The 13,345-nt window shown below is 43.8% G+C and overlaps 1 protein-coding gene across 3 annotated transcripts in view; it reads left to right on the plus strand.

The window, feature by feature from the left end:
- Positions 1–1,644: 1,644 nt before the first annotated feature.
- The window catches only part of MORC2 (MORC family CW-type zinc finger 2), a 51,257-nt gene continuing 39,556 nt past the window's right edge, over positions 1,645–13,345 (plus strand). Inside the window, exons 1-4 of one of the 3 annotated variants that reach the window (XR_014573515.1) lie at positions 1,645–1,892; positions 7,491–7,544; positions 9,607–9,641; positions 10,138–10,206. Coding sequence is in view for 2 of the 3 variants with exons in the window: in XM_083803657.1 (XP_083659783.1) it covers positions 1,825–1,892; positions 7,491–7,544; positions 9,607–9,641; positions 10,138–10,206 (226 nt within the window). In the remaining variant the exon portion in view is untranslated. Of the gene's footprint in view, positions 1,893–3,778; positions 3,844–7,490; positions 7,545–9,606; positions 9,642–10,137; positions 10,207–13,345 lie in introns of those variants that run through there. The other 2 variants (XM_083803657.1, XM_083803658.1) reach the window with 2 other exon arrangements.

The raw sequence follows: 13,345 nt of genomic DNA on the forward strand, positions 1-13,345 counted from the left end.
CGGACACCTAAACACTGTTATTGCCAATAATTTTCCTAATGCATTCATGTGGCTCTGATGTTCTGCCACGCACAGCTTTTCAAAGAGAAGGCCTAAAAGAATCACTGCACATATGTATGCAGTCATCAAAAAGTCACTATACACGTGCATACAGAGAGCAATCCGCCTCAGCAGTAATAACAGGACTCATGGACTTGAAGGAGTATTTAGATTTGAACTGATTGAGTTGAGGATGAACAGAACTAAATCCTATGCTGGGAAGCAAAGTTCTCAAGTAAAAGCTGCAGAATCGTCAGCTCTGGACTGGAGACGTGTCAGGGGACACATTGCACACAAACACACAGACCAGAAGGTGTTGCAAACAAAATGGGAGACAAGCAACTCAAACATTTTAGCCATTCATCTTTTAAGGTTAATAGATAATTAGATCTAACTTTTCAGTGTCTCGCTCCAATGCAGTTTGCTTCACCTCAGTTTCTGTAGACTGAATTCCTTCAAGTTTTGGACCTTTGGATTGTCCAGATTCCTATTATCCAAGACACAGATGCAGTCATCCCATTTCAAAGATCATTTCAGAAGAATTCGATATGTTTTTCCATTGGGCAACCCAAGTATTCAGCAATGTAATTCAGGCCTTCAGGATTCTTGGCTTCTGCCTGTGATTTAGAGAGGAACAACATGTCCGTAGGACACAAGGAAGGCAGCACAACTTTGCTCTGTCGCTTTAGGTTTCAAGACGAACCAAAGGCACAGGAATGCAACAAGAACATTTATGAGTTTACATACCCTCTCTATTAAGGTATTTTAAGAAGCACGGAGAAATTTAGCTGCTTCTCCTTCATGTCTTTCCAGAGCTTTCAGCAGCAGCGAGCAGCCACCGGCAGGAAAACCAAGTCGCGGCGTTAGTCTAAGCAACGGCCGTGCAGGAAGCCGGCGGTCTCCAGGCCCGGTTTCGGCTGTGGTGTGGCTCCGTCCTGCCGCGCGGCTCTGCCGGGGGCCCCGCTGCCCCCCGCCGCCGCGCCCGTGACACCGGGGGAGGCTCCTCCTGCTGCGTGCCGGTGCCCTCGCCCATGCGCGCCGTCCGCCGAGGCTGGCGGCCGCAGCGCCTTGCCCGGGGACGACAGAGGCGCCGAGGCCGGCCCCGCCGCCGCCGTTTGCCCACCGTCCCGGAGGGGTTGCCGCGAGCCGCGGGTCCCGGCGCCGGGCAGCCGCCGAAGCGCGCCCGCCCTTCAGGCAGGCCGCAGCGGCTGCTGCCGATCCCCGCGAGGCGCTCCCTGCTCCCGGCGCGAGGCGGCGGAAGCGCTCGGCCAGAGGCCGGGCCGGCAGCGGGGCCGCCACTGGAGCACGGCCGGGGCCGGGGCCGGGGCCGGGGCCGGGGCCGGGGCCGGGGCCGCACACGCCCGCCCCCGCGCCGCCCGCCCTGCGCCCGCGCCTCTCACTGGCCGAGGCCGCCCGTCACGCGGCCGTGAGGAAGCCGCGGCGGCCCCCGCCATGGCTCCTTCGTCACGCGCCGCGGCCTGCCCAAGGGGCGGGCAGCGCGCCGGCCCCGCCCCGCGGGGGGGGTGGCTGCGGGAGGCGGCGGAGGCGGCGGCGGCGGTGGCGGAGGGGCGCGGTCGTGACCGCGGCGGAGACAAAGCGGGGGCGGCGGGGCGGGGAGCGGTGCCCGGCACCATCGGCCGGTGGCCGCGGCCCTGCGGGGTCCGTGCGCATGGCGCCGGCCTCCCGGCGAGGGCGGTGACCGGCGTGGGGGGGGGGGGGGGGGGGAGGTGGCGGGCGGGGAGGCCTCGAGGGCACGCGGAGCGCGGCCCGGGCGCGGCCGCCGCCATGTCGTGTGTCAATTACAGCAGCCTGAACCGGGCGCAGCTCACCTTCGAGTACCTGCACACCAACTCGTGAGTACCGGGCTGCGCCGCCATGGGCCTCAGCTGCCGCCTCGCCGTCGCGGCGGCGGGCGCGGGGCCGCCGGCACGGCGGCGGCGGGGCGGGCTCCCGGCGCAGCCCGTTGGAGGCCGCGCCTCAACCGCGCTGCGGCGCCCCGGGGCAGGTAAGTGCGGCTGCGGGCGGCCGAGGCCCGGAGGAGCAGAGCGCAGAGCCCGGGGCGCCTTCGTGAGCAGCTCTGCGGCTCGGTCGTCCGCACGCCCCGAAGCAGAGCTGCGTCTTTAACGTAGACGGTCTGCGGTTTTAGACGGGAACCGGACGGCGCAGGTCTCCTGAGAGGAACGCGATGGGGGGAAGGAGGGCATAGCCTCTAGATCTGCCTTACTTTTGCATCTGCATCTGTCTCCCTTTGGAGGAACCTTGTGTTTCCGTTGACTGTCATGGCTGTCATCTTTCCGTGGCATCTCATTTCATTCATGCCTGAATGTCTTGTGGAAATACATTTCAAGCAGGATTATGAGAATCTTCAGATGGGCTTTTTGAAGTAGCTGTGACTTTTTTCACTGTAGAGTCCCCGATACAAAATCTCCTGGGAAGAGACAAAATTTCACCGACTTTAAAATTTATTGCTTCTGAATGCATATCTAGAAAATGAGAAGTGCCACTGGGAACGGCTGCTTAACATGGTTAAGCATCCACCTGAGACGTGCCTGTTGGAAAAAAAAACCCACAAAACACAACAATATTGTTGTGTCATAAACAGAAGAGCTTAAAGAAAGAGCTTGCTTTGGCCAAAGTGTCTTGGAGAAGAAACGTGAACCACATTTGGCATCTCTTCATTTTGATCAACTGATGACCAGTGTCAGGTTGTCTTCTAATGTTTTGTGGAAGAGTTGACTCTTAATGTTACCATCAGTAGAAGAAGATATCAAGTGCCACCTCATCTCTTGCATGCTTTTTTCAATGTGTGAAGGCAAGTGTAGAACGAGGGGCCTCAGTGGTCTGCAGCATTCTAAGGACTACTAATGCACAAAACTGGTCAGCTTGATTTTGAAGCAGATCTGACTGTTTTTGTTGGTAATGCAAGGTATGGCTACAAGAACAACTACTCGGACAAATCTCACATGTGCCAAGAACGTTATCAAATTCTTTTCGCTATCAGGAAAGTAAGGGGTTCTGCACAAAAGAGTAAGATAGCAACAGCCTGATGTCACCCTTGGTTCCACGTCCAGTGGTTTTGCTCTCTGGTTTGGCCTGTAGCAGTTGCACGTGAAGCAAGCAGTCTGGTGCCTGAAGATGATAAGACAATATTGAGTCAAGTTCCTGGTGCTGTTGCTGCCTTGTGAAATTCTCATGTCTGGTTGTGGAAGGCATATATTTGTATGTATTAGAAAGCTCTGACATTGCTCTGGTGGTGGCTTGTATTTGCCAGTAGGACAACAGGATTGGCTGTGCTTCATAAGAAGATAAAGTCTGTGCCACAGAAAAGACCGACAGTGTTGTTCCTGCCCTAAAGTAATAAAGTCACTTAGTATTGCCACTGTACTTCCTGTCCTGCATACGCTGCTGGTCTACTTGTAGTGTGCTGCATTATAAAATTGTTAGGAGGAGTTGGAGGCTAACGATCATGAATAAGCCAAAGCCAGGGCTTTTCATCCACTGTGAGCGAAGAGCCTTCTGAGATCATGGAGATCAGCGCGTAAGCCAATACTTCCCTAAGAAGAGCAGTGGAAAAGAATGGAAATACTTTTTAAAATCAAAACCAAACAAACAGAAAATAAACAGCTTCTATCTTTACCCAACAAGCCAACCAACAAAAATAACCAACCCAACATACAACAACCTAAGAACAGCATAGGGTTTTTGATAATGGAGGCTTGTCTTTCAGACTATTGTTGCTCTCTGAGGAAAACCATACCATCTCAAATTTTGCTGCAGTGTCAAAAGATGTTTCATAACATGGAGGTAGAATTTCTTTAAGTTGTAGTTTAAAGTCAGCCATCAGTGTTGAGCAGCAGAAGGAAACCATGACTTGTATTTGTTCCTTTTTTAGGCTCTTTGAAGGAGAGATAAGTTGTGATATACCTAAGGGTATGCTCCGAAGTGCATTTCAGGAGCCAGTTTATCTGGTCCTCAAACTTGAGGACTTACAGCTGATATTTTGAATGCTTTCTTAATGCTTCCATGCGTCAAGGCAAATTTCACGGGATGTACCTGAAGCACTTCAGTTGCTTTTTTATTTAGTTCTCAAATAACACTGATGTTATTCCAAGTGCTTTTATGGAACTTGAATAATTGAGCGATGTGAAAGTTCTTGTATATGTGCTATAATGAAAGCCTGAGAGCATAAGCACATGAAAATTACCAGTGTATTGTCTTTATGGTGACTTCCCAAAGCTACCTACCTGTCTTAACAATGATTGGGATTTTTTCCTTGAAAATGAGATACTGCCACTTTAAGATGCTTCCAGGGCTATTCATTGAGATGATAACAAAAATGCATCTCATCTCAGCCAACTTTTTTTTGTATATTTTGAATATTTGTAATGCACGATCGAAGGAGCTTGTTAAAATCTGAAGAGCGGAAATTGTCTTCAAACAGTGTTGTATAGAAAGAGTTAACTTGTGATTGAACTTGAGTTTTTTTTTTTTTTCTGTAACTAGAATTCCCCTGTTAAATACAGCTTGAGTAGAAGTTCACTCAGATGAAAAGATTTCAAAATAACTGAATGGTGGACTTGAGGAATACTAGTAATAGACAAACAACATCTCCCCACCCCTCAAGCCCTCAGGTTTCTTCTTGTGGATGTTCTGTATTCTGGCTTGAAACAATGTAGTAACAAGAGGATAGCTCTTGTTTCTGACACAGATGCCAAACTTCCAACTTAAATATTTTCCCAGATGTGTCCTCTTTCAGAACAAACATAAAGTCTTACATCTTTCATTAGTTATTAGGTACTTGTCTGACTATGTAGGATTGGAAGTCCAGCTGGGTTCAAACAGGAACGATTCTTGAACTCAGAACATAAGCTGCCTTTTTTTTTTTTTTCCTTCCCACCCCTTGGTATGCTACTCTAATTGGTTTGTAGACATGCTTGAAATTGGTCATGTTTTATGGAGTTGTCTGACTTGACTTTTGTAACCCATATTTGAATAAATATACTGGCAGCCTTAGATGTCCCTGTTCTGTTGTTCCTTGCCCAGTTTGGCCTCCTGCATGGATGGAGCTGTATTGAATGAAAGGTAGAAGTTGTAAGAGGGTTCAAAGTCAACCCACTTATGCCAAGTTTTCACTGAGGCTGCAGATTTTAATAATGCTTTCTTCCTGACTCCCCATGTTTCATTTAATCAGTCTTATGACCAGTAATGGTTGTATTTCTAGTGCTTTGATTGAGGTTGATATTGCCTCTGATGATGATGATCTAGCTTACGCTTAAGTATGTCCAGGTTATGTACAAGCTTGTACAGCCTCAATTTTACCAACAGCTTAGCGTATGTTTTTGAAACTTATGTTGCAATAAAATAATCCTTTTTTTTTTTTTTTTCCCCAGAAGGTGGGGAGAGGATTGCTACCAGTTGATAATGATGGATGTTAGGTATTTTAGGCACACTTGATTGTAAGGCGAGATCATGGTTTTTGTTAGGCCAAGCAGTATGTGTGACTTTAATTAGATATTGACAAGATAATTCAGGACATTTCAGGAGTCTTAGTGTTGAGATTAATATACCTTAATACAAGGTAATTATAGTGTATACACGTTTTTGTTAGTGGTAAATAGCTTGAATTGATTTCGCTTGCTTGTAGCAAGGTTTCACTTTACCTGGTCAGCACAAGAGATTCCATTTTTGGTAGGTGTTTAAGTTGGGTATGGTGTCATGCTATTTAGAAATAATTTTTTCTCTTGCGTTTCTTATCTTCCGATGATTTTTCAGCTATTTTGTTCCAATATCTTTCTTTGGAAATCCTTGTTAACATTTTTCCTTGATTTTAAGTATTCTTTAAATTGTAGAGTGAAAGCTGTTTACGAAGTATAGTTACTAGCGCTACTGTATCCATTTGTTTGTGTTTTTTCCCCTGACACAGGTTAATTTTAAATGTGTTTCTGGAACGTTGATTTGTAGAGTTAAACTAAATGATAGGGAGCACTTGAAATATGTGCACAGGAAATCCTGCTCAAATGAAGGAGTACCAGGTCTGAGCTTCTGATAAAGCTTTTTGACTGGTATGATGGTCTTTAGAACACTCTTTCCATTCTGTCACCTGTTTCTTTATGGACAAGTGGAAGCTTAGAGAGATGGAAAGCTCCCTTCTTGTAGTTCTAGCGATAACTTTGAAAACTGATGTATTTTATCTCAACTTGGAGCTACATTGATGGGTTAGAGTTCATGACGTTGAAGATGAATATGAAAATTTGTTTTGTAATTATTGACATCCTGGACAGCCATATATTTTATGTGCAGGAAGTACCTTTGTACCTGTTCTTCTAAAGCTGAAAATCTGATTTTTAGGTATAATTTGTTTGGCCTTTTTGTGTAGTAGTGAAAACAGGTTGTATGTGAAGAGGTTTCATGCAAACTGAAATATGTAGATAAAAACATCTTCTGAGGGCTCAGTCTCTTCATCAGCCATTCTAGAGAAAAAATAAACTGCATAAATCCTTGTTGGGTAGATTAAATTATTTGGTTCAGCAAGATCAACTGTTTCTTCAGGTATTGTAGCTGCAGTTAATATTGGGGTAGATACGTCTCATCTACATGTGAAATAATTATTGGATTTTGAAAATGCGTCAAGAAGTTGGGCTTTCAGTGGAGATACTACATTAATGTTGGGGGCAACATATTGGAATCATTTTACTAGCTCTAATGTTTCCTCACTGTGGTTTTTTTTTTTTTTTTCCAAGGTTAAGGTACATAACTAAAGCCTTTTTAATGGGTGCTGCTCATAAAATGTGGTAATTAAAAGGCTAGAAGCTAAACATAGCTTTCGTGACTGTGCTAGTGGCAGCTGTCTGGGTGATTTTAGCATTGAGTTTGGAAGGTGGTGTGGTACAGTGGTAGCAGAAGACTGTCTTTTTTCTGAACTAGGAGCAGCTGCATTTATTGGAAGTCTACCAGGATCTGGAAATTTCTTCATGTTAGAAATAACTTTTGCTATGTGAATATGTGCATGGTAGAGACGGACCTTATCTGTAATATTAATCTGTCCTTATTTTACATATAGACACTGTTTAGTTGCCACAAAGAGACTTGGCAATGTGGTGAATAATTGAGGATTTATATGAATTGTTTTCTCGTTCATAGGCAATGACTTGTTCACAGGTCACTAACTTTCTCTGCTATGTCTGTTAAGAATGCGTGAGTTTACCACGCGATGTTTTTCAGAACATAAAGAGAATCAGGTTTGCTGAAACAGACTCTCCATTGGGCAGCATTTCTGCTGAGCATCTGCTCCCAGCAGATAGTAAAACACTAATTTTTAGTCTTGTGTCAGTAGAAGGCATTGGTATTGTAGACATATGATTTGACTTGTTTAAAATATGTTTGAGATTAGTGTTTATTTAAAGGTCTCTCTTCCGTGTCAGTGTAACCCTGCTGATTCTGTTTTTTTGCAGAACTACCCACGAGTTCTTATTTGGTGCCCTTGCTGAACTTGTGGATAATGCCAGGTATGTTTCTGAGACTGCCTAATTCCCAAGGGAGATTCAGTAAAGATTTAATTAGTCTGTCTGTTTAGGAGATCTTGAGCAATTTTCACTTCTAGTAGACTTTAAGAAAAACAAAAATAGAAAACCTCATTATAGCTTAGTGTAAATGTCAATAGCAGATTATGTAAACCATTAAGGTTGGAAAAGACAAGATCATCTGGTCCAATCATCACCCTACTACTACTGTCTCCCACTAAAGCGTGTCCCTGAGTACCACGTCCAACCTTTCTTTAAACACCCCCAGGGACAGCGATGCCACCACTTCCCGGGGCAACCTATCCCTATGCCTGACCACTCTGAGAAGAAATGTCTCCTATTTTACAACCTAAACCTCCCCTGGCGCAACTTGAGGCCATTCCCTTTTGTCCTATCACTAGTTACCTGCAAGAAGAGGCTGACCTCCAGCTCCCTATAGCTTCTTTTCAGGTAGTTGCAGAGAGCAATAAGGTCTCCCCTGAGCCTCCTCTTCTCCAGACCAAACACCCCCAGTTCCCTCAGCTGCTCCTCACAGGGCTTGTCTTCCAGGTCCTTCACCAGCTTTGTAACCCTTCTCTGAATGTGTTCCAGGGCCTCGATTTTTTTTTTTTTTTTTTTGTAGTGAGGGGCCCAAAACTGAACACAGTGTGTTTCAGTTGGTCCTCTTATACTGCCACATTTGACCCCTAAAAAACAAAGTAGTATTCCCAACAAGGTAAGTTTGAATCAATCACAGAATAACTAACGTTAGAAGGGAAATTGTTAGAACACTTTTTTTTTTTTAAGGAAAAAGTAACTCTCCCTTTTTGTTTAAAGAAATTGGTAAAATAATAATTACTGGAGTTGGGACTTTAAGATCCTTCAATAATCTTTGGCTCCTGGTAGTTATAGGATGAAAATGAAATCAGAAGTGGGATGTTGAAAAATAGAGCAAGAACAAGTAGAGCAATTGTGAAAATTGAGAGAGTTGGTACTTGGAAATTAGAGGTTTTAGGCCACATCTCTCATATTGCAGTCTATAGCTGCATACCAAGCCTTGCATATTTATTCCTTCAGCTTCATCAAATATTATGATGTGATATTGTGGAAATATTTTGAGATTACTTTCTATCAAGCATGAATTGTCACACTATGCAGTTAGTAATGTAAGGAGCTGAACTGAAAAATTTCTTTGGAAAAAGTCTTCGTAGGAAGCTAGCCAGGAGTCTGTGCCTATGTATTGAACTGTGTTTTAACTCAGATCAGCAGCTGTTGCTGTTTTCACTTTTTCTACAACATAATGTAGCTTATTTTAGACTGAGGCTTTTTTTCTTTTCAAACTTCTTATCTCTCTTTTCCCAGAGGAGGAACTGTGCTTATACGTTGTTAGCCTTCTGGGAAAAGTAGTTTTACTTGACTAGAGATACAAGGATGAAATAAAGTGACTTGGCATTTAGGAAGTAGGGTTTTATTGCAATAGCACAACTGCACTCTTCTGATCAGTAAACCAAAGATATGTGAAGGTCTATATTGCACATAGCAAAAAATAAAATAAAAAAATTGGTGTGAGAAGCAGGCAATAGTGCTATATGTGCTACTTTTTCCAATATAGAGGACAGAGCATATGAATGCCTTTAATTAAATGATCTTTTAATGACAGTTTCTTATGACAAACGTGAATGTATTTGGATGGACTTTTAAGCAGAAGTTACTAAGCTTTTCATAGGCAGCTTGACAGAAAAAATTTAGGTGTTGATTGCATACAGGAAGGAGCTCAGAAATGTGCTTTTTTTTTTTTTCCTTAGCATGACTTCTGTTAAAAAGTCAGTGATATTCACTGTAACTAAGTTTAATTATGTATAGTAGCAATGTTTTTCATTTGAGTTTGGGTTCAAATAGGCAAAAACTGGAACAATGTGTTTCTTACCTGTACGTTAGTGCTGCCTGCTAGGCCTATGGACTTTGATCTGTGCAGTTGGTTCATCTTGGAAACTATTGCATGTGTCTGCCTTTTAGCTTCATTTCTATTTGACGTTTGAATACTGACTGTGTTTTTATTGCTTTGTAGAGATGCAGATGCCACAAGAATAGACATTTATACTGGTAAGTCACTCCTGTTGCTTCATTGCATGTCATCAGCCAAGTCACAAGTTAAAACTTGGATTTAGACCGCAAATGTGTGTTGCGACTGGTAGAATAAGAGTGAAGGTGTTTATGCCTGTTGGTTTTTGTCGTGTGCCCCGATGTCTGTTAACTTTAAAAAAGTAGTGCCATTACAAGTGACTCAGACAAGTATGCTAGATCAGTTTTCAGCTGAGGTTAGATAACAAAGTGAACAGCAATTTGTACTGGGTGTTTAGGAAACCTGCTTTTACAATACACTGTTGTAGCATATATTTACATAGAAGTTAAAGTGTAGGAGAAATTAGTCATTCTGTTATTTAAAAAAAAAAAGGTGCCTTTTTTAGAGCATAGCTGTACTAAGTTTATGGAAGTCTAGTTTATTGCGTTACTTTTCTCATGAACACTGTTTAGTTTGATTCCATTTTATGAAGCTCAAATTTCTGTATGGGAGTATTGAATAATTCTTCTCTCATAGAACAACGAGAAGACCTGAGAGGTGGATTCATGCTGTGTTTTTTGGATGATGGAACTGGAATGGATTCAAGTAAGTGACACAAGTTACGTTTATATTTTCAAGATGAGGTTTCATTTTATGGCTGAAACTGAATTAACAGCTTGGTCCTGTTGAAAGAGGGAAGTTTTGTGCCTGGGTATGTGTTCCTGCCTCTTCACTGTCACGCTGTATCACTTATCAAACTCTTCACCTCTTCAGTTTGCAGAAAACTTAAGAAAATTGTTGTGCTGCATCATAGAGATGAGTCAGCCTGGTCTGTAGTTTTCCAGCATACCAAAGTTGGCCTTGGGGCTGGAGGGAGAATAATGTAGCCAGAAAAGGGAAAAGGTTTCTGAGCATGTTAGGGGCCGCTGAGTGATTAGTTTATCTTGTCTCTAGTATGAAAGTGTGCCATGACAAAAATTTCAAGCTTGACTTTGAAAGCATTTTTCTGTTCTTTCATCATTATCATTGTGGTAGTGATCAATATTTGATAATATAATATCTTAGGAGCATGAGAAGAATATAATAAATGCAAGTCTGCCTCATCATAAGAACTTATGTAAATCACTGTTGGATCTAGCAGAAGTAAAGCCTTCTTGCAATGCTTTAGCATCGTTGAACGGTACTGTTAATCCACACCACCTTCTTTGCATCTTGAAGATGGCAGCTCCTGCTTTGAGGAGCTCTCTGCTTGGCAACGTTTGTACTTAAACTGCAGCCTTCCTATCTTATGCTGTAGAGTCAAAAAACCTTCAAAATATTTGAGGATTCAGTGTCATCATAGTACAGATAATTTTTAAAAAGCAGTGCATCTCGCAGGGAAATATGAAGATCATAGCACTGGTTCAAAAGTTAAGCTTTTTCATGGGAGACTAAATATGAGTCAATTAGAAAACCAAACTCTAGATCTTATGTTGCATATCTCAGGTTGAGATTTCTCATATTATCAGTGGTGTCATTGCTGAGGATACTTAGATTTGAGAAATTTAACCTACTGTTTGGACTCAAGGTGTTGCAAGATTTTAATGACTCAAAAACTGTTTGTAGATTGAAGTATTATAACTAATTTAGGAAGTAATCTGTAATTCTATTATCTAAATGATAGAAGCAAATGAGTCTTTAACTTGCTTTTTATACCAGCTCTAGTAAGCTTAAGCTATATTTTGAAGTTTGGGAGCTCAAAAGTGCTTTTGTTTTACTGGATGCAGTTAACTACTAAAGTCTTGATTACTTTTTAGATCTTGTATTTCTTCAAATATTATGTATTCAAGGCATACTTTGGTGAAAAACAGTGTTTAAATGTATTTGGGATTCTGGCACTCTTTAAAAGCAAACATACATGCTTTTGCGCGTAGTCAGTGACACTTAGAGGACCAGTGTCAGAAGAGTGGCCTGCATATTTCTAAGGGTAAGTGTGTCTACAGTCTTGTTAGCACACTGAAGTTTCCTCTTGTGTTGATGGATTTTTGAAATAAATCTTGGGTCTCTATAGGAACTTGTATGAAACTGGTTCCTCAATAACTAGCTGTGCTCAGTCATTTCACTTAGATAGTTGGTTTGTATCTGTAGTTGTTAAGGTAATGAAAGATCTCAGAGCTTCTTCCCCGTTTTCCACTGTCCCAAGGAAAAGTTGACTGGAAATAATCTTGCTTTAAGCTGATTACCTACACGCAATAAGAAAGATACTTTGGATGTGAGATGTTTGTTTGAATATGTTGTCGTTAGATGGAGTACTTGTAGTAGAAATAATGTGAATACAGAGGGTGATTGTATGGAGAAGGCAAGAAGGATGACTTTCTGTACTCAGGTTGTATGCTTAACTGGAGGACTCAAAAATACAGGAGGACCTTTCTCAAAGGTCCTAATGCCAGAGGCTTTCCTGAGGAGCCCTGAGGCTGCAGATGAAGTCAGAATAAAGGGGTAGTTTGCCTTGGTTGATGAGGGCTGGGTTAAGGACCAATTAAGCAAGCTGGACTTCTGTAAGTCCATGGATCCTGATGGGATGCATCTGCGGGTGCTGAGGGAGCTGATGGAAGTCATTGCTAGACCCCTCTCCATCTTTGGTAAGTCATGGGCATTGGGAGAGGTGCCTGAGGACTGGAGAAAGCAAATGTCATTCTGGCCTTCAAAAAGGGCAAGAAAGAGGACCCGGGTAACTATAGACTGGTCAGCTAAACCTCCATCCCTGGTAAGGGGATGGAACAACTTATCCTTGGCATTGTCTCTAGTCATATCAAGGATAAGAGGGTCATTAGGGGCAGTCAACAAGGCTTCACCAAGAGGAAGTTGTGCCTGACCAACCTGATAGCCTTCTATGAGGATATAACTGGGTGGATAGATGACGGAAAGGCAGTGGACGTGGTGTATCTTGATTTCAGTAAAGCCTTTGACACTGTCTTCCACAGCATCCTCACAGCTAAACCGAGGAAGTGTGGTCTGGATGATCGAGTAGTGAGGTGGACTGTAAACGGGCTGAAGGGAAGAAGCCAGAGAGTTGTGGTCAATGGGATGGAGTCAAGTGGGAGTCCTGTATCTCGTGGAGTCCCTCAAGGGTCGGGACTGGGACCAGTGTTGTTTAATATAGTCATCAGTGACTCGGATGAGGGAATGGAGCGCGCTGTCAGCAAGTTTGCTGATGACACAAAACTGGGAGGAGTGGCTGACACACCGGAAGGCCGTGCTGCCATCCAGCAGGACCTCAGCAGGCTGGAGAGGTGGGCGGGGAGAAACCTACTGAAATATAACGAGGGCAAGTGTAGAGTCCTGCATCAGGGCAAGACCAACCCCAGACACCAGCATAAGTTGGGGACTGCCCTGCTGGAGAGCAGTGAAGGGGAGAGGGACCTAGAGTCCTGGTGGACAGCGGGATGACCATGAGCCAGCACTGTGCCCTTGTGACCAAGAAGGCCGATGGCATCCTGGGGTGTACCAGAAGGGGTGTGGTTAGTAGGTCGAGAGAGGTTCTCCTCCTCCTCTACACTGCCCTGGTGACAGAACATCTGGAATAGTGCATCCAGTTGCAGGCCCCTCAGTTCAAGGACAGGGAACCGCTTGAGAGAGTCCATCGCAGAGCCACGAAGGTGATTAAGGGAGTGGAGCATCTCCCTTACGAGGAAAGGCTGAGGGAGCTGGGTCTCTTTAGCTTGGAGGAGACTGAGGGGTGACCTTATTAACGTTTATAAATGTG

The sequence above is a fragment of the Anser anser genome (assembly GCF_964211835.1).
Source record: "Anser anser genome assembly, chromosome: 18".
Classification (NCBI taxonomy): domain Eukaryota; kingdom Metazoa; phylum Chordata; class Aves; order Anseriformes; family Anatidae; genus Anser; species Anser anser.